Source organism: Notothenia rossii (assembly GCF_949606895.1).
Source record: "Notothenia rossii genome assembly, chromosome: 3".
NCBI classification, from domain to species: Eukaryota; Metazoa; Chordata; class Actinopteri; order Perciformes; family Nototheniidae; genus Notothenia; species Notothenia rossii.
The window spans coordinates 63,985,007-64,011,659 of NC_136901.1; the positions used below are offsets into that span (position 1 = coordinate 63,985,007).

A 26,653-nucleotide genomic window follows, 5' to 3' on the forward strand; every position below is an offset into this window, starting at 1 on the left:
TCTTCTGATCCACTGTGGTCCGTCTATATGCACTGCTCCATAGGCATATGCTGAATCTGTATAGATGTTGACTCGTTGTCCCTCCGCATGCTCCAAGGCTTTGGTGAGTGCCACTACTTCAGCCAGTTGGGCCGAAGCAGGTTGGGGGATGATTTCTGCTTCTATGGTTTGTACATTTTCTCCCTCCTGCCGGACTACTGCATAGGAGGCCACATTCCCGTCATCTCCCTTGTAACAGCAGCCGTCACTGTAGAGAGTGAAGTCTGGTTGGTCCAGAGGATCTGTTTCTAAATCTGATCTTATCTTGAGATCCTTTTGGGAGATGAACTGACAGTCATGGGGTGTGTGCTCTTCCGTGCTCAGTCCTGTAGACATGTTTGTTAAACCACTTTGGTATGTTATGTGTGGTTTCAACAGACTGGTCTGAATCTTGATTTTCCTGATTGGGGAAAATGTGAATGCCTGTGAATTTATGAATGCTACTACTCCATGGGCTGTGTTTACTTTCAATGGGTGGCACATTACCACATGTGCAGTTTTCTCAATGACTTTTGCTTGTGCAGCTAGGTGTCTTGCACATCCTGTCTGGCCCAGTTCTATATTGTCTAGCTTTGAGCTATGGTACATCAGTACCTGTCTCACTCCCCCTTTTTTCTGAAACAGGACTCCATTGACTATTCCACCTGATTCAGAAACATCAAGGCAAAAATCATCGTCATAATCCGGAGTGGAAAGGTGTGCCGCTTGACTCAGGGCTTGCTTCGTCTTCGTGAAAGCTTCTTCGGCCAACATTGTCCACTCGAGAGTGGCTTTTAGATTTCTGTTTCCTGCTTCTGCAAATATGTGTCTCAGTGGTTGTGTCAAATCCACATAGTCAGGTATGTACATCCTACTGTAACCTGTCAGGCCCAGGAACGCAAGCATTTGTTGCACTGTTTTGGGCTTTGGTTGGGAGAGGATGGAAGTCCGTTGTGCTGGTGTCAGAGTTAGACTGTTTGAGGAAATCATCCTTCCCAGGAATGTAACTGTTCTCCTTGCGATCTGTGTTTTTTCTTTCTTCACCTTATAGCCCACATTGGCCAGTAGGATTAGCAATTGTTGTGTCACAGTCAGACATGTTGCTGCATCTGGCCCGGCTAGAAGCAAATCATCAACATACTGTATCAAAATTACTCCCTCCGGTAGTTGCAATGCACTGAGGTCTTGTTTCAAAGCACTGTTAAATAATCCTGGGCTATCCTTGTAACCCTGTGGCATCCGATTGTAAGTATATCGCTGTCTTTGGTAAGTAAAAGCAAATATATCCTGGACTTTTGGATCTAATGGTAAGCATAATAATGCATTAGCTAGATCTATCACTGTGAAATATTTATGACCTGGATTCAGATTTTGTAATGCTACATGTGGATCGGGAACAGGAATATTGGCAGTTTTAGTGACATTGTTGACTTCTCTCAGATCATGGACCATTCTCCATCCCTTGTTTCCAGCTTTTGGTACCGGCAAGATGGGAGTATTCCAATTTGAGCCGGTGTGTCTGATTACTCCAGCTTGCAACAATCCTTGAATGGTGTTTCCTATTCCATCTATTTGTTCTTGCTTCAATTTGTATTGCGGCCGCCAACATGGTTTTTAATTTTCCACCAGCTCCACTGAGACTTCATGATTCACTAATCCAACATCATAGTCTCCGGTGATCCAAAGATGTGTAGGCTCCTGCATTAGCATTTCTTCTGTGTCCGGATGGTTTGTGTGTTCTCGGCCATGATCTCTGTCCAATTCTTGCTTCTCCAATAGTCCTCGTTCCTGGCTGTTGTTTCCAATCCTCCACATCGTCTGGTCTATTGATCGCCACAGAAAAGGTGATTCTCTCGCCATCCACTCAGTGTTCAATGCAGTCTTTATCATTGCACCCAATGATCTGGACTCAGCTCCTATGGGCATGGCGAGTGTGACATGAGGAACAGCTTCTTCAGATAGATTGTACCATTGTTTTTGTTCTGGTGTGAGTTTTACCGCTGCTGCTACACCCTGCGGTCCGACTTAGATGTCTGCTACAGTCAAATCTTCCATTCTTCCCTCTTTATCTTCCATCCATGCGTCTTGATATTCTTCATCTGGTCGCCTAAGATAATTGTACGTACAATGTAGAGGATCTTGCGGGGGCCCATAGGGTCCTAGTGTATTTATCCATGGTTTCCAGGCCATGTATGTTCTTTGGACATGAGGAGTATCGAATTCCGTAGTGATTAGGCGGCTCCAGTACACAGTGGTTGTGTCATTTTCTTCGCCATTTTCTGGATTTGCTGCCATCATCATGATTCTCTGTTGTCCGTCGTATGTCTGGTGGAGTGGTATCTGGCCTAGAAACTGGATTATCAGCCCATCTGGTGTGCATAGAATTCTCGCTCCTGATTTTACGAGCAGGTCTCTCCCCATCAGATTTATGGGACAGTTTGGGGCATAGAGGAAAGGATGTTGCAGGAGCTGCTTCCCAATTTTTGTGACCAATGGTAATGTATATCTCTGTACATACATTTTTCCCGAGTATCCAACTGTTTTGAGGGTATGATTTGAGAGTGGTGGTAGTTTTCCCTTTAATCTTGTCAAACAGGAAGCTGTGGTTCCTGTGTCCACCATCATTTCCACCTTCTCCCCCTCAATCTCACAGGTGACCATTGGTTCATCTTGGGCTGGAATTACGTCACCTGTGATTGGATCCTCTGGGCCTCCTCATACATATGGACCACTCCAAGCTGTCAGAGGCATCTGGTTCATGTTTGGCACCCCTCCTCCTCCTGGTTGTCCCTGAAATCCTCTGCCTCCACTAGGTCCTCCCCTCTGTTGATACTGTGTAGGCATGTACATGGGTGCTTGTGGCTGTAGTTGGACAGGGGTATACACAGGCGGTTTCTGTGCTTGGGGATAATACTGTTGTGTCTGGGGCTGTTGAAATTGTGTAAGGTTGTATTGTAAAGCTGGTGGTGGGTTTTGTGTTTGTTGATTTGGACAATCTCTGGCCCAATGGCCCAGCTGACTAAGTAGCATCCCTCGGAGAACTCTTCCTCTGCCTTTTCCTCGGAAACCTCCTCTACCTCTTTGTTGGTTCTGCATCTGATTTTCTGGCACTATCTGAGTTTGAACTGTTTGAGGCGTCTGCACTTCTTTCTCTGTTAGTATGACCTTTGCTGTTACAGCTGGCAACTGCCTTGTCAATTTCTTGTTCATATTAGCTTCGTTATCTCTCTCAGCTACCTGCATCTTCAATAGTCTTTTCGCCAGCTTCTTTGTGTCTTCATCGTCTTCCACCATTGTTTCCTGGTATTTGATGTCGTGGTGTATGAGATTTAATCTCCATTCTTCTGGGAGTTTAGCTTCCAATCCCACGACATCTCCCAGGCGTGCCTGCACTGATTTGGGAAGGGCTTTTATGACTGCGTTCTTCCACAGCATTATGACAGCCGGCGAAGTGTCATGTCGTTCTCCAGTGCAGTCCTCCCACACTCCTTCACATCTCTTCAGGAAGGCATGCATGTCTTCCCCAGGCTCTTGTCTCAGGCTGTTGAGGGCATGTAAACTGCGTGTTGTTGGGTAAATGTGACGAATGGCAGGCCAATACCTCGACCTGATTTTGTTGAATGAAATATCATCTGGAGAGTTGGTGCATTTAGCCTTGGAATCCACTCTTGCCTCTAGTCTTCCCTCTATCCTTCCAAGCAATGCCCTCATGTCTCCCAAGCACAGGTGGTCTTGGACTGTGTATTTCTCCAGATAATTCACCCACTTCTGTCCTCCTTGGGTGAGTGGAGGTAGTTTTGCCACTAAAGATTCTATGTCCCTGTGAGTCCATGGTTGGTAGTCAAATCCTCTTCCAGCCGCTATCAATGGCATGGAGGTATGTACTCCAGTCCTGGTTCTTTGAGATGTCTTGTTTTTTTTAGTTTTGGGGCATGTCCCAGAGTAATGTTGCTCGTTTTCGTCACTACTAGTAACCTCAGTAGGAGCTGCAAGACTGCGTTGATGATTTGATTGTTCATGATATGGGGAGTGTACACTGGTTTCCGACTGTGCACCGTCGTCATCTTCATTTTCCAGTCCTTTGGAATAGTCAGGAAAGTAGTTTGTTCGGCGTGTTGTTTGTGATTGTCCCCATGTTTCTGTTATTTGTTCTTTTCTTTCTTCCTTTTATTTGTCCTGTCTATGTTTTTCTACCATCATCTCCTGGAATCTCTCCTCTTCTTGTTGTCTTTGTTTGTCTTGTTTGTCTGCCCTCATCTCCTGGAATCTTTCCTCTTCTTGTTGTCTTTGTTTGTCTTGTTTTTCTGCCCTCATCTCCTGGAATCTTTCCTCTTCTTGTTTGTGGTCTTGATGCTCTCCGGACTTTTCCTGCACATCCATTTCTGTGTTTTTTGGTAGTAGCAGAGAGAAAATCGGCGTGTCCGAACCTGCCATTGATGATGCCTCAGCACTGGGAGGTTTCTTGTTGGGCTGGAATGACATAGGTGTTCGTAATGTGTTTTGCTGAAGTTGATGCTGTCTAGTCATGTCCTTCAATTCTTGCATTTCGTGTTTGAAAATCTCCCGCAGCTGGTCAGATTTACTGTGTAGCATTCTTACTTCATAGTCCAATTCTTTAACACTTCTTTCTGTGGGGACATCGTCGAACTTCAATATTCCTCCTGAAACATTAAAAGTTGGGGCTTGTATTGAGGCTTGAGAGAAAAGTTCTGATTCCGTTATGTAAGGAGGAGGTTTCTGAGGCAGGTCTGGATAGAGCTTTGGAGTTTGGATTATTGGAACTTCTTCTATTTTTTCCGCTGTGTGTTCCTGCTCTAGCGGATTTGGTTTTTGAACGACGTACATGTTTGCCGTCCCAGTAACAGAACACTTTAAATGGAGCATCAGACTTGTAACATGTACTTTTCTTATCTCCGCTTTGTTCATAGAAATCTTTGCAGGTCCATACCAGGAGGGTTGTCCGGCTTTGATCCATGCTTGTTGCTCTCGCAGGTATTCTCCATTCTCATGGTCAATTACAGCTTTTCTATGGGCTTTAGTTGGTTCAGGCTGATTATCTGCTGGAAACAGTCCTCTCGTTTGCCACTGTTCCTACAGTTTCTCATATTGGGTCCATGTCTTCCGTCTAAGATTTGGAACTGTTGTAGCATCTGATCTGATTTTTACCCTTTCCTTAATATCTGCAGTTGTGCATGGCTCTGCGTCTGGTCTCAACTTAGTTTCTTTTAGTGGCATGTTCTCTTCCTATTCGAATGAAATTATTAAGTTATCAAAGATTGAAGCACTAATCCTCCGACTAGCACCTTCGTTCCTGATAAATAATATCCTATGTTATCCGATCTTAACTTTAAATCAGGTTTTTGTTTTTTTTTCGTTTTTTTTTCGTTTTTAAGTTTTATGTAAATATTACTAAAGTAAATTAAAATATAAAAATTGTGCAAATTTTTAAATGTTAAAAATAAAAATTGTACAGTATACAGTATGATTTTGAGTTTGAAATATGAACATAGAAATCTGTGGTGAAAATCTAAATCCACTGTGTACAGTACATACCGAAGTGTATGAAATTATGCAAATGCCTCAACTTGTGGTAGCTTCAATAAAGTGGTGTTTGAATATTCTACAGTCGAGGTTATGTTATTATGTAAAGTTTCTCATCTTATAATTAGAAACCACTTTGCAATTCTATTCTGGCGATCAAGCTTATGTTTATTTATAACACTTAAAATTAAACTTCAAAATGTTATTTAGTGTTTCCTCTATTAGTGTAATAATTCTGTACTACCAGCAGAGTGCGCTATTGCAATTTCCAGCTCAATTCACTAGGAATAGCTGTTGTAAAACTGACCTCTATTGGTAAAAAGAATGGTATTTTCCTTCTTAAAATGGGAAGAAAATTACACACAGCACATAACCGCCAAAACACATTTGCAACCAGGAATATTTCAAAAACCGCCAAAACACATTTGCCAGCAGAAATACATCAATAATCAGCCAATACACTTTTGCCAGCAGCAATACTTTGAAACTTTGAAAATACAACAATCCTTCCCTTTAATATCCAAAAATGGATTCAGCCTTCTAGTTCCAACTGTGACAAGAAGTATTATTCGTTCTTCACAAGATGGAGGTCAGGAAAATGCCTCATTGGAGTGAAACCAGCTGCATAAGAACAAACAAAGGAGTGCTTTTAATTTGCATTTCACAAAATGGCGATTGCCCTGTCTTTGTTTTTCCACATGTGGGGTGTAAACAAGATGGCACCCGATTATTTCGCACTCTGACCTGTAGACAAAGAGATTTGTCCATGCGGCTCTCAGGGAGGAGTTTAAACAATGGCGAGGTGATCTTTAAATGAACCGTAACAAAGTAAACCACTGGTGTGGTATTATAAACCCTGAAATCCAAGCCAAAACAACACTTAGTTTAAAATAACAACATTTCTATCTAGTTTACTATGAAAAAATGGGCTTTATCTTATTGATATCATCACTTAAAGTTAGGAACCCTTACGCACAAGCTATAAACCTGTCCACGTAATAATTGACTTTATAGTCTACTATTGGTTAATATATATTTATTATATATATATTATTACTGCACTGCTGTTGTAATTCCGATTACCGTAACCCACCCGCAATATCTTGTATAAAAACAGAACAGTTTTAACCACTGATAAAGGCTTTGACCTTAACCAAGCCTTTTCTCGAAAAGGACTTCCTTTAAAGCAGTGGTTCCCAACCTGGGGGTCGCGACCCCCTTGGGGGGTCGCCAAAGATCGCAGGGGGGCCGCCAGACCTCAGATGATTTGAGGCCTAATATCATATTTAGAATTTAAAAAAAAAAGAATGTACATATCATTTTTTTTTAAATATCATTTTTTTTTTACATATTGTAACGCAATACATGATTGGCGCTAAAAGCCTTGTCTACATTACAATAAAATATAGAAATTAATTGATTAACTAAAAATTCAAAAAATTCATCTGATACTCCTCCGATTGGCGCCAACATTGACGTTACTGTGTCAGCTTTCATAATAATAACAGTTTGCTGCGCTTGCTAGCTAGCGACCGACTTCATAAGGTGAATATTTTTGTCTTAAAATGTCTGAAAAACGTAAAGGAGATGACAGCTCATCTGCAATCAAAAAGAAAATGAGGAGCTACCTAGAGAGCTATCTGAACTTCGGTTTCATGGAGGGAACGGACAAAACCCGCCCAGAGTGTGTGATATGCAGAGAGAAGCTAGCCAACGAAAGCATGAAACCCAGCAAAATGAAGAGACACCAACAGACCATGCACCCAGAAACAGTCGGGCGTGATCGGGACTTTTTCATAAAGAAACAACACCTTGCAAAGGCAAACAAGCCAATGGATATTAGAACAGCGTTTGTTAGGGCTGGCAGCGAGGCCTCTTTTGAATGTGCACTTTTAATAGCAAAGGCAAAGAAACCGCACAACATTGGCGAGCAGCTCATTAAGCCAGCTTGCATTAAGATGGTTGAGAAACTGTGCGGCCCGCAGGTGGCGGAGAAGCTAAAAACTGTACCACTGTCAAACAATACGGTGAAAGACAGAATTGAGAAGATGGCAAGTAACTGCGAGTTGCAGCTGCTCGAAAAGCTTGGAAAGGGGCCATTTGCCATACAACTTGATGAAACCACAACTGTAGCCGACGAGGCTGTGCTGATCGTTTTTGTGCAATATATCGATGGGGAAGATTTGAAGCAGGACATTCTTATGTCAGTCAACCTTACCAATACCACCCGGGGTGAGGACATTTTTACTGCAGTGGATTCTTACCTCTCATCCCAAAAGCTTCCCTATGAGAATTTAGTTGCATGTTGCACAGACGGAGCTGCCTCAGTGATGGGGAAAAACAAGAGATTTAACAGTCGCTTGAAAGAAAAGGCCCCACACTGCACAATATTTCACTGTGTGATACATCGCCAGGCCCTGGCCAGCAAGAAACTGTCAGAAGACCTCAGCGAAACACTCTCAACTGTTATTAAAATAGTCAATTTCATCAAAGGTCGCCCCACCAACAAGCGTCTATTCGCAGACTTGTGCGAGGATGAAGCGCACCAAACCCTCCTCCTGCACACCGAAGTGCGCTGGCTCTCACGCGGCCGAGTGCTGGCATGCTTTGTAGAACTGAAGGAAAAAATTGAAGAGTTCCTACAAACTCGTAACCGCGCACTGTCAGAGCAAGTGACTGAGTCATTCTGGATTAAAACAGCATACCTGGCCGACATCTTCAGTCTCTACAATGAAACAAACAAGCGTCTGCAAGGCGTGGAGTCCAACATTCTCCAATGATGCATTTGTGCGCAAACTGGAGTACAGGGTCGGGAAAATGGAGAGGGGGGAGCTGCAACAGTTTCCACTACTGCTGAAACAATCCCAAAACAATCCTGAAACGGTGACTGTGTCTGTACGTCGCGAGTTCATCCGCCATATGAACGCACTGCAAACGGAAATGCAATCACGGTTCGCTGACATAGACGAGTATGTCTCCAAGGAATTGTGGGTTTTAGATCCCTTTATTGCCAAAGTTGAGGATGTGGAATACCTGGATTGCGAAGATGAGCTCACCGACATCCAAGCTGTCTCGCTGTCAAAGAAATACTTCCAGGAAAAAGGATTCAAAAAGTTTGGGATTCTCAAAGGACCAAGCCTCGCTCCAAAGATCACACTGCATGCCACGACCAGGATTATACTCCCATTCAGTACGACATATCTATCAGAAACAGCCTTCAGCGCACTTGTTGCCATCAAGACAAAAGCACGCAACACACTGGACGTTCACAACGACTTTAGACTGGCTGTCACTCACATTACACCGGACATTCCATCCCTGGCTGCGGGCGTGCAAGCCCAAGGTTCACATTAATGAACCTACTTGAACCTCGTCTTCTCTCTGCTACCTGTTCCATGGCAGACAAGCATTTGATTTACCTGTTTAATATGCCAGTTTTTAATATTTTTTAATATAGGCCTATGCAACCATATTACCATTTATTTATGAGACATAGTATATTCTTTTGAAGTGTCCTGTTCTTCGACATTTGAAATAAATATGATGCATACATTTGCAAGTTAGTAGCTAATAAAAGCATACAAAGACAGAAATGTATCATTTTTTCTTTAATATAAATGTTTCTTCTGCGCGTAAAGTGCCGGTTTCAGTTGGATTATTTGTCACAGTTGCTCCGATCAGATCGGTCTCCTCCATTTTGTAGATTATTTACGATTTATTAATCCACATAAACACATCGCCAAAATCCGGCTTACTTTGAGCATGTGTTTTAAACAGTTGAATCCCTTTGTGAATTGTTTCCACTTGCGCCGTCCTTTAATTTCTTGATACAGCGGGCATCCAAATTCATTAATCCTGAGTCCAATAACCAATAAAGTCACTCCAATAGAGCTCCTTCATTACGCTTTCATCCTCCTTTAATGAAATACTTCACATTCATCCAGTTTGTGACAGTAGTTGTAGCATTTTTGAGACTTTTAAACTTTCCGCTGTTACCAGGCACGGCTGTCACTACCCGATCTGCCCCCCTGCCCGATCTGTACTGCGCATGTGCGAGATGGTCCGCCATACTGGACAACTACATACGGCAACTGTAATAGGACACTTCACACAGTGGCGTTTGGCAAAGCAGAAAAAGAACACAAAAAAAGCGGGAGAGATGAGTTATTGTTATGACAACGTGACTTCACTTTTATTTAACAACTCTTTTTATTGGGTTCTTTTATTTGGGGTTAAGTACATTGTGAGAATAAGTGAGACATAGATTTAACTTCTGTTAGACAGCTATATGCCATACATTTTTGCATACATTCACAGTAAATATTTATTCAGTATGATAACTGCCAAACAGAAGTTAAATCCATTTTCTTTTTGTGCTTTGGCAAACGCCACTGTGTCAAGTGTCCTAGTTGGGTTGCCGTACGGAGTTGTCCAGTATGGCAGACCATCTCGCACATGCACAGTACAGATCGGGCAGGGGGGCAGATCGGCAACAGCGATAATTAAAGTTTCAAAGTTTTGGGGGGTCGCAAATTTCAACAGGAGTCATTTAGGGGGGCCCTGGGTGAAAAAGGTTGGGAACCCCTGAAGCACTGACTTTGGTTACTTAACCCTGAGTTAATTCGCTATGCCCTGCTCGTTTTCAATTACTCTGCCCTTAACCGATTCGCTATGTCTCCAGATCTTAACAAAAATCGTCAAATGGGCTATATACCCTTACGTCATAGGCTAACTAACTACTAACGTAACAAGAGACACCTACGTGAAAACAGCAAGGCACCTATCCGAAGTACAATGTCCACACACATTTATATTTAAAATTCAACACCCACACATGGTTAATAGCATGCAGGGTTAATGGAACAAAGGGAATTTGAACTCACCGTGCCTGTGACAAAACAACGCCTCGTGGTTTTAAAGTGATTATTTTATCCCTTTGGGTTGTTTTAACATTAAAATGCACAGCTATTTTCAGGATCCGCCGGCTGCCGTCAAACACACAAATCTAACTTTGCCTAGTTTAACTAGTGAAGACTCTTTGTCATAACAGGCATCTTCTTACCGATTGATTTGAGCTATTGTGTGTCGAATGGCTGCAAGCGTCTCCAGGAAACAGCCGGTTGGTTTTCTCTCCTCGGTCAGCGGGATCACGTTGGGGTCACCAGATTGTAAACTGTGTTCGTTATTCTCCCGTCCAGGAAAGAAGCTTTAAAAGGAGACTAAATGGAGTCTCTGTGAAAGTTCAATTGGGTACTTTAATTAAAAAAGGCGCGGCATGATATTGTTCGGTCAGACAAACAGCTGTGATCCGCTCCTCGTTAGGGAAGAGAAGAGTCCCGATCCCTCGTCCGGTGCTGTTATATATATCCTCTGCTGGCTCCTCCCTGCCAGCCGGCTCGTCTCATCTCCAATGTCCGTTGTTGCATTTAAACAGAGGATTGGTTCTTTTCACATTCAATATATGCTTAACACGCCTTTTCTCCTCATATTCTCTTTCATCACTTTTCATGTAACACCTTCTAAACGCTGTAATCAATACTCTAAAAAATACTTCTCGGCTGGTTTGGTTTCCGGTCATTCCGGATGTTGTCACATGCTACTCTCGTCTGTAAACAATAATGTATTCAAATAAACTGTACCTTCATTTAATATTCAGCATGGTAGTATCTCGACATCTATAGTTGTAGTGTTAAATCAGTAGGCTTCGGTTTGCACCACTCCATATCATTTCGCTACTAAATTCACCTCTTTAGGAAATTGTAATTTTACCACATGCTAACGGCCAACCGGAGATGAAAGAGTTTCAGAATAAAGCTTAACAGCTGGTTGTGCACAATAATTTCTGGTTTTTCAGTATAAAACTGCATTAAAACTGACGGCATGTTTAAACTACATTTCCCCATTAAAACATTGATTTTAATTTCTAACACTACCCAATGCTTCAGGACAGATCTCAAACCAGTAGAGCTGAGTGGGTATGTCACTATTCAAGTTTTCAACACATGGTTCAGACAAAGCACTGCAATCATTTGCCTATCAAACTGGGAGTCATGTGTTTTATCCAGTTCAATAAGAGCTCTGTGCAACTGCTTGTGTGGTGTATTTTGTTTGATACAAGTGTGTTTAATGTGAGTTATAACACAACCTGTTGTGTGTGTGTGTCTTGTAAGGAAACTGTGAAAAAGCAGCTTTTGAAAAGGATCCAGAATGTGACAACCCCCAAAAAGAAGCAGGGTTCAACTCCTTCAAGAAAGAGGCCTAGGAGTTTAAGCTTTCAGAGCAGCCATGAGACGTCCACTGATGAGACTGATGAATCCACCGCATCAACCTTGATCTTGGAGAGATCACTACCATCTCGATGCAACGCCCCGGAGGCTGAACAGTTATGTGGTAAGTACAGAAATTGAAATAGTAGATAGTTCAATCTCTTCAAGAAAATGTAACAATATCAATAAGCTATTTTAGAAACCCTTTTTTATTCAGGATTACTCATCTATGTTTGCCCTGTGTCAGTCACTATGGCTGTGTGTTAATTTCTCATTTAAACTTTAACATCAGAAATGAAAATAGTGGGGTTTATGTTTTCTAGCATCAGAAACTGAGAGCCCACAGACCCAGGCGAGACACTATAAGACTCTACAGGCGATGTATAAAACCAAGGCCAGACCAAACAAGATGGATGTTGCTCAGCTCCTGGACCTCGAAATCCAAGCGAGAAGGGCCTTCATTGACTCTGAAGTTACAAAGGAGCAGGACAGGCCTTCCAAGATTCTTAAAGCTTATCCTTGCTTTGGAGAACTGGATCATGTAAGCAAATGTTTTCGTTCTATGTACAACTTTGCTTCCTAATTCGGTTAACGTTAGACCAAATTTGAAATGAGAAATGGTATGACACTTAAATCAGATCTGTCTCATTATTCATAAATAAATGACTCAAATATGCTGATTGAATACACATATTTATTCTGCATAGATATATAAAAACCCTCCACTTATTTAAAAAGAACAAATTTCACAAATGTGCTTCTGATACACACAACATTATTTTGTTAGTAGTATTGGTCCACAATACGTATTTTAAAATATTGTGTGCATCAGGCATACGCATTTCGATGTGCACTGTAATATTTTTGTTAAGTGACCATTTCAATCACATTATACACATATGAATCTTTTTTTGGAAATTCAATTATGAGACGAATTACTAATCCTTGGAATGTAGATTTGAAAGTTTCTCCTATATATTTTCTCTCTCGTTGTCTTAGCTAATGGATGAACTACGGCGGGTCCTCAATCAAGGCAACTCCCACTTCTTAATGGAACTTAAGACCCGGTGGGGGACCTTTTGTGAGAGGGCACAGTTTTATGGAGTTTTCAAAAAGCTCATGAGGCCTCCGCAGCTTGACAAAGGTGATTATTATCTCTGACCATGTCTGTTTATTAACTGACTGCAGGAAACGGAATGAAACTTTTTTTTTTCAACAGTAAAGCACTCAATTGCCATGATGAAGGCTTTACCAGAGATGTTCCCATCACCTATGGCCCCACCCAAGAGGTTAAGGCATGCAAGTGAGGCTGTGCTCCACGTCCTTGAGGTAAGAACATTTATAAGAATTTTCTCATATCGACACAAAGAGTGAAATGTTGTGATTATATTTGTTTGGCTTTTTGTGATGATTTCTTTGTCTGTTTTTGTGTCATTCTGCAGAAGACCCCAACACCTTTCTTCAGACACGACCACTCTCCAGCCCTGTTGTCATCATCTGTGAAACCAACTGTATACTGGCCATTGGAACCATGCCCATGCTCACCTTCCCAAAAGAGGACATTCACGAAAGCGTGATGTATCTCATGGCATGTTATTACACCTTTCACCTCACCTATCCTAAGTGCATTGCAATACTTCTGTCTGTGGTGCAGACTGAAGTCCTCTTGGACGCCATTCACGACTGTGAAATGACTACTTCATACAAAAAGGCTATGGCCGACTGGAACAAGTTCCAGTGATTAGTGATTAGGGCACTTATATATGAGGGGCCGCTAGGGACATTATTCAGAAATACCGTTCACATACACATGTGAAACACTCTCACACACACAACTAAAACCAACATAATTTACAAACATATGTAAAAATTTCTCATATACACATATGAAACGCTCGCACACACATGAAATCCAAAGTCATTCACACATGTCAAACGCACCCATACACATGTGATACGCACTCACACACACACCTGAAACGCTCTCACACACACCTGAAACGCTCTCACACACACATATAAAACACATTATAAAACGGACAAGTCAAATCAAGCAATATGATTGGTTCTTAGCCGTGATATACTGAGCGTATACCACGGGTAGAATTGTAAATTACTTTTCACAACAAGTCAGTATCCCTCCGCGTCTGAGAAAAACAGTATACCGTTGGGCCGAAAAGCAAACTTTTCATACTGGAACAAGAAAGCAGCGGAGAAGTAACGGGGCAGAAGCCCTCCTTTTTGACGCAGCGGTCCAGACATAGACATCAAACGGCAAAACATATTCAGTGTGCAGGTCCTTTGGCATTAGGGCAGGGATATCTAGATACTTTTGAAGGTTTAACATAATGAATTGTGCTACTTTTAAAGCAAGCAACGATGTTTTCAAATCTGTAATCAAAGAGGTCCGCAAAAACGCTATCGACCAATCAGATTGCTGGATTTGACTTGTCAGTTTTATAAATATATTTAAATTTCTTCCGTTACGAAACAAACTTACAAAGCATAAAATGGAAACATTTAAGATTAACATCGACCTCCGGGGGGGTCTTACTATAGTATTGAGGAGTGGATTGAGCAGTGCCTATCTCCAGAAAAAAAGCACCTAAACGACGACATGCAGAGCTACGTGAGGAGCAGGTAGACCAACTGGAAAAGTACCACCATTCAAAAGCTTTCTGATGCAGGTCTTGAAACAAAGCAGAGAAATTATGACCGTCAGTGGCCACAGGTGCGAAAGCTCTCTCCAGAGCTACTGGAAGCCCAATCTCGGGGACCAGAGAAAGTGGAGCAATATTCTCGCCACGCCAAGCAACAGCCTCGAACAACCTCAACCTATACAAGTGACCACGTAAGCCATGCTACTGATGCTGGACAGTTTTTAAGTGGATGCACAATAAACAGCAACATACACATTAATGTAAATAAACAGCCAAATAATGGATCAACGCTCTCTGTCTAATATGTTCGCTTGCTGTTAGTGTTGTTGCATAGCAACCACCTTGCACTATGTTTTGTGCAGAAGGCAACGGAGGGACTATTTTATTTTGAACATCATTATTTACTAATAAAAACTATTTAAATTAGAGTGTGTATTTTTCTTTTCTTTTCTTTCATATTGCCACACTTGGTAACCGTTTTATAAAAGCAATAGCTCACTTCAGGCCGTGATATATGCTCATTATATCACAGCTAAGGGGGTTGTCCACCCTCCGCTTCGCGTCGGGCCGAACCACGCCCCTTAGCTGTGATATAATGAGCATATACCACGGCCTGTCGTGAGCTATTGCTTAACTATCCCATATCTGTGGGATAGCGTTTCAGGTGTGTGTGTGTGTGAGTGCGTATCACATGAGTGCGTTTGACATGTACTGTATATGAATAACTTTGGATTTCATGTGAGTCTGAGAGCGTTTCATATGTGTATATGAGAGATTTTTACATATGTTTGTAAATTATGTGGGTTTTAGTTGTGTGTGTGAGAGTGTTTCACATGTGTATGTGAACGGTATTTCTGAATAATATCCATAGCGGCCCCTCATACTTGTAGTCCTATTCAAAATTGTTTGCTGAGTCAAAAGTGTCATGAGAATTTCACTTGCGTTGCATTTTACAGTGAAAATAATGTTCTCTTTTTCTCTAAAGACATATCTGATGACTGACCTTTACTACGCTGTTTGAAAACAATAAAAACATTAAAAGAAATCATTTGAGACTCATATTTTTCTTTATGCAAGCAGTCAAAGTTTATATTGATAGGATTAAAGATTTTTGAAGGTTTTGTCTCTACGTTTCTTGGTATTTAGCCTTATTTTAAGAATACTTTAATAGCACCAAATGCTGAATTTAAGTAGATTTTTCTACATATTAAGAAAATAATTCTTAAATCTTATCTTTATCTAGACAAATGTACCGGTTTAAAGTGAAGCTGCACTGGATTTAAGATATGTTGCCTAACATAAAATAGAATTTTGGGACAAAAGCAATAGAATATGCTGAATTCAAGCACATTTTCCTTATAAGATTATAATTCTTAAAGATATTCCTTGCTTCAATTCAAATTTACTTAATTTTGCTTTAAAAACACTTGTTTTAAGATATCTGTAGATCTTTTTAGGCTGGATATATTTACTTGTTTTAAGAAGGTCTTGGCAAGTGAATCTTTCTTGTTCTGTTGGCAGATAATTTTTCTTATTTTAAGTAATATATTACTCATTTTTCTATTTATTTTTTTTTTTTTTTTGAGGCTTAGTTTTTGCAGTGTGTGTTTACAATTTTGGACCACTTCATTCAGTACAGTATTGATGTTGCACTTGTTAATGGTCTGTTAAGATGTAGACCGCAGAAAACTCATTGGTGAAAAACATTCACTTTTTTAATGTGTTACAGTATGCTTAGAAAAGTTGAATATTCTAATGTAAGTTTTACATTTAGATTTAAGCAATAGCTCACGACAGGCCGTGGTATATGCTCATTATATCACAGCTAAGGGGCGTGGTTCGGCCCGACGCGTATACTGTTTTTCTCAGACGCCGAGGGATACTGACTTGTTGTGAAAAGTAACTTACAATTCTACCCGTGGTATACGCTCAGTATATCACGGCTAAGAACCAATCAGATTGCTTCATTTGACTTGTCCGTTTTATAATCCCATTTAGATGATGGTTGAATCAATATTGATTCCTAACACTGATTCAATATAAAATCAACTAAAATGTATATGTAGATTCCCATTTGGATGATGGTTGAATCAATATTGATTCCTAACACTGATTCAATATAAAATCAACTACAATTTACATGTAGATTCCCATTTGGATGATGGTTGAATCAATGTTGATTCCTAACATTGATTCAATGTAAAATCAACCAAAAATGTGCATGTAGATTCCTATTTAGATGATGGTTGAATCAACATTGATATAGTGTCAGTTATGGTTGAAAGTCCAACGTTTATTCAACATTAAAACAATTTGCGCTTTCTGTTTAATTTCAATGTCCGGGTTTCAACATGGATACAATATTTATGCCCAACCATATTTCAACATTGATTCACTCATATTTTGCTATCTGGGAAACGTTTCACAAATATAGGCATATTTCTGACATGTAAATATTTCTTGTTTTAAGTAATGTAAAATAAAACCACAATTAGTTATAATTTCCATAGTTTCCTGTTAAAAAAATATGCATTTGTAATTTCCGTCAGGGAAGTCTCAAAAAAACAAAACACAAATGCAGAGGTTCACAAGAAAAGCAGTTTAAATGCCCATTTTTTGTACATTTATATACAACAATAAATATTTGTGAGTGCATTGAGAGATATTGTTGTGGAGAGTCATTTATATATAAACCGCAAAATACATTTGTGAATCCTTCTGTGAGCATTTATTAATATTGAGACCGATCTGACTCCATACAGATGTTAAGTTCACCTAGGAATGGTATCGACTTAAATGTTCAAATAAATGTTGCTCTTCTGTCTATATTGGTCATACGATGCCCCTTGTATGCAATGTTTCCTGTTCAATATCCCCACTGATTTCCTTAAAATTCTGGGATGAGAGTTCACATCACAATTTACTCTAAACTGTCATTTCCCTTTTATCACTCACCTCAGCAATGGACCTCTCTCCACCTTCCCTGTGTTCTGCCTCTGACTCACTCTCAAGCGCCTAGATGTCAAGAGGGGTGGTGAAGTGATCATTATTTATTGAGCAGTATACTCTTTCACATTGAGTCATAACAAGTCATACTGAATGTAAATACAACTGACTCTAAAGTAAGTCCCAGTCTGTGACATTGGACATTTTGAAGACTCAAAGTCCCAAGCAGTAGGTAAAATATTAGCTAGTCTATGTAATGTGCACAGAAAATAAATAGTTAACTGAATACTGGGATGGAAGCACTTAGTAAAACATAAACTCACACAAAAAGCTTCTGAATGATAAGAAGTATAATTAACACATAATGCATATTACCATTTTGAGAGAGAGTACCGAAGTTAAAGAACTCAGAAAATAATCTCTTATCGAACTGAGGCTCCAGTCAAGTAAAACACACTGACTGCGTCTCTACATCAGTAAGCCGTTTACGAGTATTATCCCGGTTATGATCATATTGGGGATATGGTGTTTACATGAGCACAGAGAGATCGGGTTATTCATGTTCCTTGTTTACATGATAAATCATCTAAACTATTCAGTATATGTATCTCTCTATCATGACATAAAGACGAAACTCCTCTGCAGAAGTGAGACGCCGCCGCCGCCATCACTGTTAATTGATTAACTGCTACCAGCTGATTACTTACTTTCCTCTTCTTTGAAAAACATGTTCTTATGTCCATGTTGTCTGGGGGAGAAAACATATCAAACCAAGAGATCGTCAGCTTTCATTTTCGCTGTATTAACCATTTCCTGAACATTTGGTGTGTGTGCCTTACCTCCGCTACCGGCATCGCTTCATCTGAGCTGAGCTCCAACTATGGCAACACTCCTTGAACATGCGCGCGCTATGGGAGAATCTGCCTTGGTACAAAGTAACAGTGAAAACATGGTACGGAGTTTCATTGATTTGGGCAATAAATAAGCAAGTGGAATGGATTTGATAGTGAAGCACTGACACAGCGCTCTACAAGTGGATAGACCGATTCACTGACTTTCTGCACAGTAAAAGTGGGGGGGTCTAAACTAATCATTTGAAAAAGTGGGGGGGGACTTGTCCCACCCTCATATAATGGCTGCGACGCCCATGCTCGTCATGCCTGCCTACAAGAAGTAGTGCTGAGCAAAGTGACTAGAAGGCAACCACACACTTATAAAAAACCACACACTTATAAAAAAAAACACACTTTATAAAGTCAGGCAACACTAACCAGGCTTCGTGTGATTCTGTTTATTTGTACCTTACTTTGACCATCCGTTCGCTGTTATTGATCATTGTGGAGAGCAGGCAGACGTTTTATTTTGTATTATAGCCATAGGATGAAATCAATACATGGGCTGCACAGGTTGTGCTGTCGGACTATGAGAAGTAAAAATCATAATGAAAAGGTAAAACGGCTTATGCCACAATAGGATAGCAACAAATAGTCAAGTTAGTCAGATTAGCTTTGGTTGCTATGCTAACTTCACCCATTGTATACCAGAGAGACTTTCATAACAGCGTTGTGATGCCAAACAGCGTCAATTCAGACTGACACACATTCACTTAAGGGGAACTGGGGATATGTATCAGCTGCTTGTGTGACAGTCAGACAGTGAATGCTTTACAGCGGCCGCTGTCGTGAGAGCTAACCCGGAGCTAACGGGAGAATAAACTCCAGTGGACGAGCAGCACTGCAGCGGACAACGGAGGTCCAAAATGCTTGATCGTCACGTGGTTCAGGGAGACTCAATAGTTCCCCGGAAGTTCGTGGCGGGCCATATGAATCACGATTTGAATGCAATTTTTGGTAATTAGTGGTCAATAAAGGTTTTGATTTGCAATAGTTATACAACATATCGATATGTGTATGTAGTTACATCACTGTTTTTTTTTTTTAAGTAACATTTGCTAATATTTGAGGATTAAGACAAAATAAGAAGTACTTTATTGATACCAATTGGGGAAATGTTTACGCTGCAGCAGGAAAAGACAAGGCATTGTACATTAGACAGTTAAAAGACTATAATTAAACAATCGAAAATGTAAACATCTTAAATAGAAATAAAATAGCATTACAAAAAGTAGAAAAATATACATAGTGTGAACAGCTATCTTACCTGTTAACATATACATGTTAGGCTAACGTTGCCTTGGTTAAGAGCCTGTTGTTTATTGCTTTGAATTCTTTAAAACAAATATTATCTTCTTAAACCTGTATGGTAGTCAGGAGCATCACATCCTAATGTTTATTGATATATTTAGAGGGAGGGGATGGGAAGGAAGGTTTCAAAATTCAGATTAGATACATTTCTACCATTTCTTTAATTCATGGTGGTTTCAGTAATCCCCTGGTAATTGAGGACACAAGTAATCTAAAGTACTAATGTAATCTTTATGACTTTCAGAAAGGACAGGAGACCCACAGGTGCCTATCAATGATTGTCAACTGAGTCAAAGCACGAGCAGCAGCATGATGTTGAATGTTAAATGTGTTGTTTTAGCAACATTCATTGTAAATAAATGGAATTCAATAAACATTGAATAGCATATCATGCAGTTTGTCTGTGCCTTTTCCTCTGTGTTGTCCTGGCATATCGTCTCCCCCATGGTTTGCTGTGCTGCCTGGGGATGCTCCAAGCGCTCAGAGAAAGGAGTACACATGTAAAGTTTCCCCACTGACACAGAGAGGAGGAAAGAATGGCTGGCGCAATTTAACCATCACAAAAGACAACAACAGCAACAACATATATATATATATGACTATATGAATATATATATAAATATATATATATATATATATATATATTAGTGGTGGGCATAGATTAATTTTTTTAATCTAGATTAATCTCACTGTATTCTTGGAATTAATCTAGATTAATCTAGATTAAAATGGCTCATTTGAATTCTGCCGAAGGCATTCAGAATATGAGTGCTACCCAAATAATGACTAGAAGTAAGTCTTTGAGAATGGGTTTCTCAAGCCAGGTGGTGCATTAGACCAGGGGCTCATCTCCAGTTTCCAAAATGCATCACAAACTGCTTGAGAAAGCTGTTCTATGATAATTGGTGATGAAAATAAATCAATGACAATGAGATGTACTTGTGTTTATTAACTGTTTATTTTTAGTTGAACAGTAGGCCTATATAACAAGTTGTAATGAACTGTTTACAGTCAGTAGCTTTGTGTCAGTCAAAGCTCTATTTCTCCTTCTTCCACCAGTCACTCAGGCAGACCAGTTTGTTCACATTTTCTGGTGACAAACAAACTCTCCTCTTCTGCACAATATGGCCTGCTAAAGAAAAAAGTATCTCGCATGGGACAGTTGTGGCAGGAGTCCCCAAGTATTTACGGGCAATTTGGGCCATCTTACCATAGACAGCAGTGTGCTCCGACCACCACTTCAGTGGAAACTGATCTAGACTGGCACTGGGCTCTACCTTGTACCTCTCCACTGTACTATCTTCTGGTGTCTCCTCATCTGATTCTGAGTCGGATCCCATCAGTAGCAGGGCTGTTTTCTTCTTGGGTGGCTCAGGGTTCTCCTCCCTGAGTGGCTGCAGAGCAGGTTCTTCTCCCTTCATCAACGCACTTAGCTTTGCCCACACTGGCTCCCTCTCTGCTCTGGGCAAGCACTTGAGGTCCTTAAATCGTGGATCTAGAGCAGTCGCCACCTTTGATGAATAAAAAATAATAATTATTGATTGATGAAAATGTCACTTTCCAAATCCAACCTCCATATTTCTTCATGACTTATTCATCTGGCTTTACAGTCTATTATGGTCATACAATGTAGTTATCTTCTGGTCACTCTGACATACCTTAAGCCATTCCAGGTTTATTTTCTCCCTCCGCTGGTTGAGGTCCTTGATGAAGGCAGCCTTGAATCGCACAATATAGGCAGGATCATCATCTGAGATGTTCATCGCGTGCTGGAGGTGGCACAGGGCAGGTAGAACCACAGAGCAGGATACATACTTATCTCCACCAAGGAGCTCAGTGATGTACCTACAGACAGACAGACAGACAGACAGACAGACAGACAGACAGACAGACAGACAGACAGACAGACAGACAGACAGACAGACACACAGCAAAAGATTATTAGTGACAGATTAATTTAACTCAGATTACACATTTAAGGGCAGGTGTTTCTTACATACAAAGTGACATTTAAAAACTTGTATGCCAATTCATGAACACACTATCTTTGTAGACCATACCTGCATGGCTCCAGCAGTTTCTCTAGCTTTGCCAACTTCTCATAATCCGCATTTGTTGGGAGGGCCAGGTTGTGCTTCTGCAGCGACAGCGTTGTGTGCAGTGCGTCTCTGTTGCGCCTCACGCGCTTTATCATCTCAAGAGTGGAATTCCAACGTGTTGGAACATCTTGCACGAATGACTCCTTAACTTGTCCAAGGGAGGATTGTTGGACATTTAGCTCGTCTGAGTTGGCCGGACTGTGTTTGAAATGTCCAACCACTTTACGGCACTTGGCCAGTGCACCATCAAAACCACCTTCCCGAAGTGACATTACAATAGTTCTCTGTACAACATGCGCAACACAGGGCAAGTGCTCGAATGGAAGTATCCTCCCTGCTGCCACCATATTAGGAGCGCTATCTGTTCCAATAGTGCTTATTTTGTCAGTTATCCCCCACTGATTAGCGACGTCGAGGAACTGCCTTGCACACGCTTCTGCAAAGTGACGCTCCTCTGTTTTCATCACACCTAACGGACAGACAAAGTAAATTAGAATAATTTCACTACTAGTAGTAAACAACTAGCAATTATCAAGAAGCAAACATAACGTGGTGGTAATTAAAAGGCTACGAAATTAAATTATGTAATTTAAAATGACATAACGTAGCATACCTAAAGCGAAGGAGTGAAGTTCCCAGCTAGCATCGATGAGGTGAACTGTAACGCCGAGGTAGTTGTCGTTGTTAACGGACGTCCAATGGTCCCCAGTCAGTGCTACAGACCTCGCCTCTACCATCTTCTCAACTTTCGTAGCTTTCTCTTCTGCGTGCTGGTCATGTATTCTCCTCATGATAGTTCGCCTCGCAGGTAGTTTGTAAGATGGGTCACCTGTGGCCGCCTGGAGAACAAGCTCGAGCCCGTCATCTTCAACCATGCTAATGGGCCTGCAGCTGGTGGCAATCCACTGAGCGAGGAGACTAGTTAGCTTGGCTGATAGAGCTGTGCTGACGGGCTTGCCTCGGTTGCACTCAAACATAGTTGTTTGACGACGAGTCTTCCCCCGCGCTACATCAGTGCTTGGCCCGGCATCTTCCGCATTAGCTAAGGGATGCTTTGCGTTTAGGTGGTACTTGAGACTGGATGAACTCCTACAGTAAACTAATTCCGCATTGCACAAGGTGCAAACAACCTTATTTTTGTCGAGGTTTCCATCAGGAAGCTTCTTCAAAATAAATTTCCCCTGAAGCAAACCCGGCGGCTTCATACCTGCTGTATCCATGTTAGCATGTCACGTTTAATGTGGCTGATTTGACCGGGGTCAGATCCATAGACAGTAGAAGAAACACAGGTCAAAGACTCGATCTCGCCCCCTACAGTGCAATTCGGCTAGGTATACATCCGCGCTAAATTATCAAGGTGAAAGTCATCATAGCTTGCGTAGTATAGACCCAGCTCCCAACCCAACTTTGAGAATAGATTAACGGCGATATTTTTTTTTATTGCCGACAAGAGTCTCACGTTAACGCAGCACGTTAACGCCGATAACGGCCCACCACTAATATATATATTAGCGCCGGGACTCGATTAAAAAAATTAATCTAATTAATTACAGGCTTTGTAATTAATTAATCGCAATTAATCGCATTTTTAATCACATATAAATATTTGACCTGAGAACAGTGAGAAGCAATTTTTTTCACATGGATTTTAGTATACCATTGACTGAATACATAAGCTTAAGCAACAAAACATTGTTTATTTTTTTCAAGGATGTACTTAACCAAGACCAACAGAAAAGTGCAATTTTTGCCATAAAGTGTAGCAATAGCATATTTAGGAATATAGTACATTTCAGAGATTCAGGTAGCCTATAGGTAGGTAGACCTTCTGTAAACTATAACACTTTGTTTTTTAAGTATAACACAATACTTTAATTACATTCAGAAAATTGGAAACCCTGACTATTAGAAAACATCTCTCTGTTGCTTCAGAGGCCATAACAGACTTTGTTGATTTACCAACAGTTGATTTAAAAAATCTAATACATTTCAGTCCAACTCTCTCAATAACCTTGGCCAAAACAATAAACAGTTCAACATAAAGTGCCAGTTGCACCAACAACATAATAAATAGTTCAACATAAAGTGTACTGTACCATTTAAAATAAAATAAAAAAGTGCCAGTGATTGACCTCAATCCCTCCTATTCTTCCAATATCCTGATGAAAAATAAAATCTCTCTGTTGCATAGGCCACTGTTTGATCAACGCGAATTGGGTGTGGGTCCTTGTACTCCGAGTCGGGCTAACGTCCACGCTAGCTTCCACGCTAGCTGCTATATGTTTTGCATTGAGGTGATACTTGAGGCTTGATGTGCTGCGGTGATACGCAAATTCCTTTTTGCATAATTTGCAAACAACCGTGCTCTTATCGACGCTTCCATCCGACGTTTTTTAAAACAAAATGTCCCATCCACGGGGCCAACCAAAGCGGTCTCATCAGCTTGTTCGTTCATGTTTGACTATTGTTCACTGTGGTTTGTTGTTGTTTGAAGTCATGAACGTTAGTTGGTGCTCCAGTATAATCGGTACCCCTGAAACTCATCCAGTGAGAAACGTTCCGCGGTGCAAAAATAAGTGCGATTAAAATGCGTTAATTTTTTTAACGCGTTAATGTTTGTGTAATTAATTAATCTTAATTAACGCGTTAAAGTCCCGGCCCTAATATATATATATATATATATAACATATATGACTGCCTTTTTATTTATTTATTTATTTTACTATACTTACTTGTTTGCCTGTCCTTGTTTGTCTACTCTCCCTCATTTTGTAAAGCGTCTTTGAGTTGTGAAAAGCGCTATATAAATAAAATGCATTATTATTATTATTATTATATGTGAGGTAATCATATTTTTCACGAAACGAAGACCACACCATTGGGAAGCATAACGTCTGTTTAATCAAAAATAAGGAACAGGGAGAGGCTTGCAAAACTCTGGGAGTTGAGACTCAGGTGCAGGGTGAGGGTCTCATTGCAGGTCTTCAGGCTCCATTGAATCCCCCTGGGGTTCTTGTGCTGAGAAAGGGAGACAGGAGAAAGGGCTAAATACATCTAGCAACCTATAGGATGGGAAATTGCTGACCTATTTGAAACTTACCTTGTGTTTTCACTCTCACTTAAGTCCCTCTCCCTTTGCCATCAATCCAAAATCAGCTGAGCTGCAACATAATACAGACAGGTAATAATCAACAGAATCACAAGGACATCATATGCCTCTGCTAAAAACACTCACCCATAAGTTATGTTTTTGTTTACTGTTTGTAAGTCTCAAATATGCACTCTAAATCCATATCAATAGCGATGTATCACACAAATAGCTCTCTTCCTTATTATTGTGTAACGTGAACTATATTATATTAGCTTGAATTCTAAAATGGATATCCTCATTTCACCATCTCCACCCACTACAATCACACGCCCCAATGTTATATTTAACTAATGTTTACCTCCCTCCACCCCTGATAAAAGCATGTTAAGAAGCCCCTTTTCTCTAATTCCACAACGTTGGGTTGAAATAACATTAGGAGAACGGATTAATAGGCTGTTCGTGGTTAACATGTGTTGCTAACGTTATCCGGAATCCTAGCCTAATCTGTTATCTGTAAACATTCCCTGAATCTACTGATTTAGGGATAATCTTCACGGAATCCACTAACATCCTTTAATACACATGTTAATTTGACTCAGATGTGCTGATAATATCCGCAATATAAATCTTTAAACGTCTTCTTACCTTTAAAAGTCCAACACGAACGGTCTATTATGCTGCAACTCTACTGCGCTGCTAGCCGCAGATAGCCCCTCAAGTCAGCGGCAAGCTAACTTCCGGGGAACTATTGAGAGCTCCACGATCCGCCATTGCTGTAAAAAACTGGTCCATTGGAGTGAACGGAGATGTCGTAATTCTTCTATCTATATGGCGCTGGGTACATGCCGCTGAAACACATTAATAAACAATGAACCACGGCACTCTGGAGAAAAGTATAAGGTTGGAGAAGTCGTTATTTAATTTAATCTGGCTTCGTATGATTAAAAGCAACACGATCATTGACCCAACGCAGTCCCCCGTTGTTGTTGTTGTTGTTGTTGTTGTTGTTGCAGTGAGCGCCGTAACGCTCTTTGGGAGCAAAATCAGCGACTTAAACGGTGACGTCATGACGCAGCAGCGGCAGCACCAGTCGGGCTCTTGGCGGTGTGAACAAAACGGGAGCAGAAAAGGGAAGCCGGAGCTGAACCAGAAAAGCTCTAGCACGAAGCTAGAACGGGAAAAGCGCTGTTGTGAAAGCCGCATGGGAGGACTTGAGAGTATGTCTCTAAAAGTGAGTCTTATTTTACTCACTGGGTTGTAATTTATCAGTTACTTTCTTAAAATAAATGATTGTCTCATGTTTTCACAGCTGAACAGTTTTAAATATGCCAACACGTACTGCACGGAAGAATGTGTGACAATGCATACTCTGCCTCTCTTCCAGATGCTACCTACATATTGAAGTCTTTGGGGAATTTAGAAGTCCTTTTTTCTTTCCTCTGTCCAAGTGCTTCTGCTGGCAGTGAGGAAGACAAAGCTCAATGGTTTGGAAACGGGATAAAAGGATCCCCCAGGGTGACTGGAGAATAAAATACTGGAAAATACTGTAATGTAGCCCGTTCTCACAATTTTAAATGCAGCTGCGGTTTAAAAAAAAAATCATTTTGATAAAATCTGAAAGGCAAAGTGTTTCACAGTGGAATACATTATTCGGAAGCTCTACAGTTTCTGTTTCGCCTGGAAAAAGCAACCAAATAATTGACATTTCAATTCATTTTCAAAAAGTTAAAGAATATGATTAGTTAAGGTTTTGCACAAGGTGGTTTGTTGTCAGAAGAGAACAAGGCAATTACACCAGCATACACAGAGGAAATGTCAACAACTTGAC

General features: G+C 40.7%; 2 protein-coding genes and 1 long non-coding RNA gene across 3 annotated transcripts; 1 reads left to right on the forward strand and 2 right to left on the reverse strand.

Moving 5' to 3' along the window:
* The first annotated feature begins 11,510 nt into the window (after positions 1 to 11,510).
* Positions 11,511 to 13,689, forward strand: LOC307032607 (uncharacterized protein). Its single transcript, XM_079670716.1, has 6 exons — positions 11,511 to 11,534; positions 11,730 to 11,949; positions 12,149 to 12,366; positions 12,825 to 12,969; positions 13,045 to 13,154; positions 13,268 to 13,689. The coding sequence occupies exons 3-6, from the start codon at positions 12,205 to 12,207 to the stop codon at positions 13,400 to 13,402; spliced, it is 552 nt and encodes a 183-aa protein (XP_079526842.1). The 5' UTR covers positions 11,511 to 11,534; positions 11,730 to 11,949; positions 12,149 to 12,204; the 3' UTR covers positions 13,403 to 13,689.
* A 6,983-nt stretch (positions 13,690 to 20,672) lies between these two features.
* Positions 20,673 to 22,954, reverse strand: LOC307033003 (E3 SUMO-protein ligase ZBED1-like; the record flags this gene model as incomplete). The annotated part of the gene is made up of 4 exons (XM_079671272.1): positions 20,673 to 21,146; positions 21,294 to 21,480; positions 21,696 to 22,203; positions 22,348 to 22,954. The coding sequence occupies 4 exons, from the start codon at positions 22,952 to 22,954 to the stop codon at positions 20,673 to 20,675; spliced, it is 1,776 nt and encodes a 591-aa protein (XP_079527398.1).
* A 1,662-nt stretch (positions 22,955 to 24,616) lies between these two features.
* LOC307031491 lies at positions 24,617 to 25,537 on the reverse strand. The gene is made up of 3 exons (XR_013805989.1): positions 25,471 to 25,537; positions 24,835 to 24,895; positions 24,617 to 24,752 (listed from the first exon to the last, which is right to left on the reverse strand). It is a non-coding gene; the product is annotated as an uncharacterized lncRNA (long non-coding RNA).
* Between the last annotated feature and the right edge of the window lie 1,116 nt (positions 25,538 to 26,653).

Coding starts and splice junctions, on each gene's coding strand:
- LOC307032607 (XM_079670716.1), top strand. CDS start 12,205: ATGTATAAAACCAAGGCCAGACCAAACAAGATGGATGTTGCTCAGCTC. Junction 12,367..12,824: donor GCTTTGGAGAACTGGATCAT/GTAAGCAAATGT, acceptor TCGTTGTCTTAG/CTAATGGATGAACTACGGCG. Junction 13,155..13,267: donor CTGTGCTCCACGTCCTTGAG/GTAAGAACATTT, acceptor GTCATTCTGCAG/AAGACCCCAACACCTTTCTT.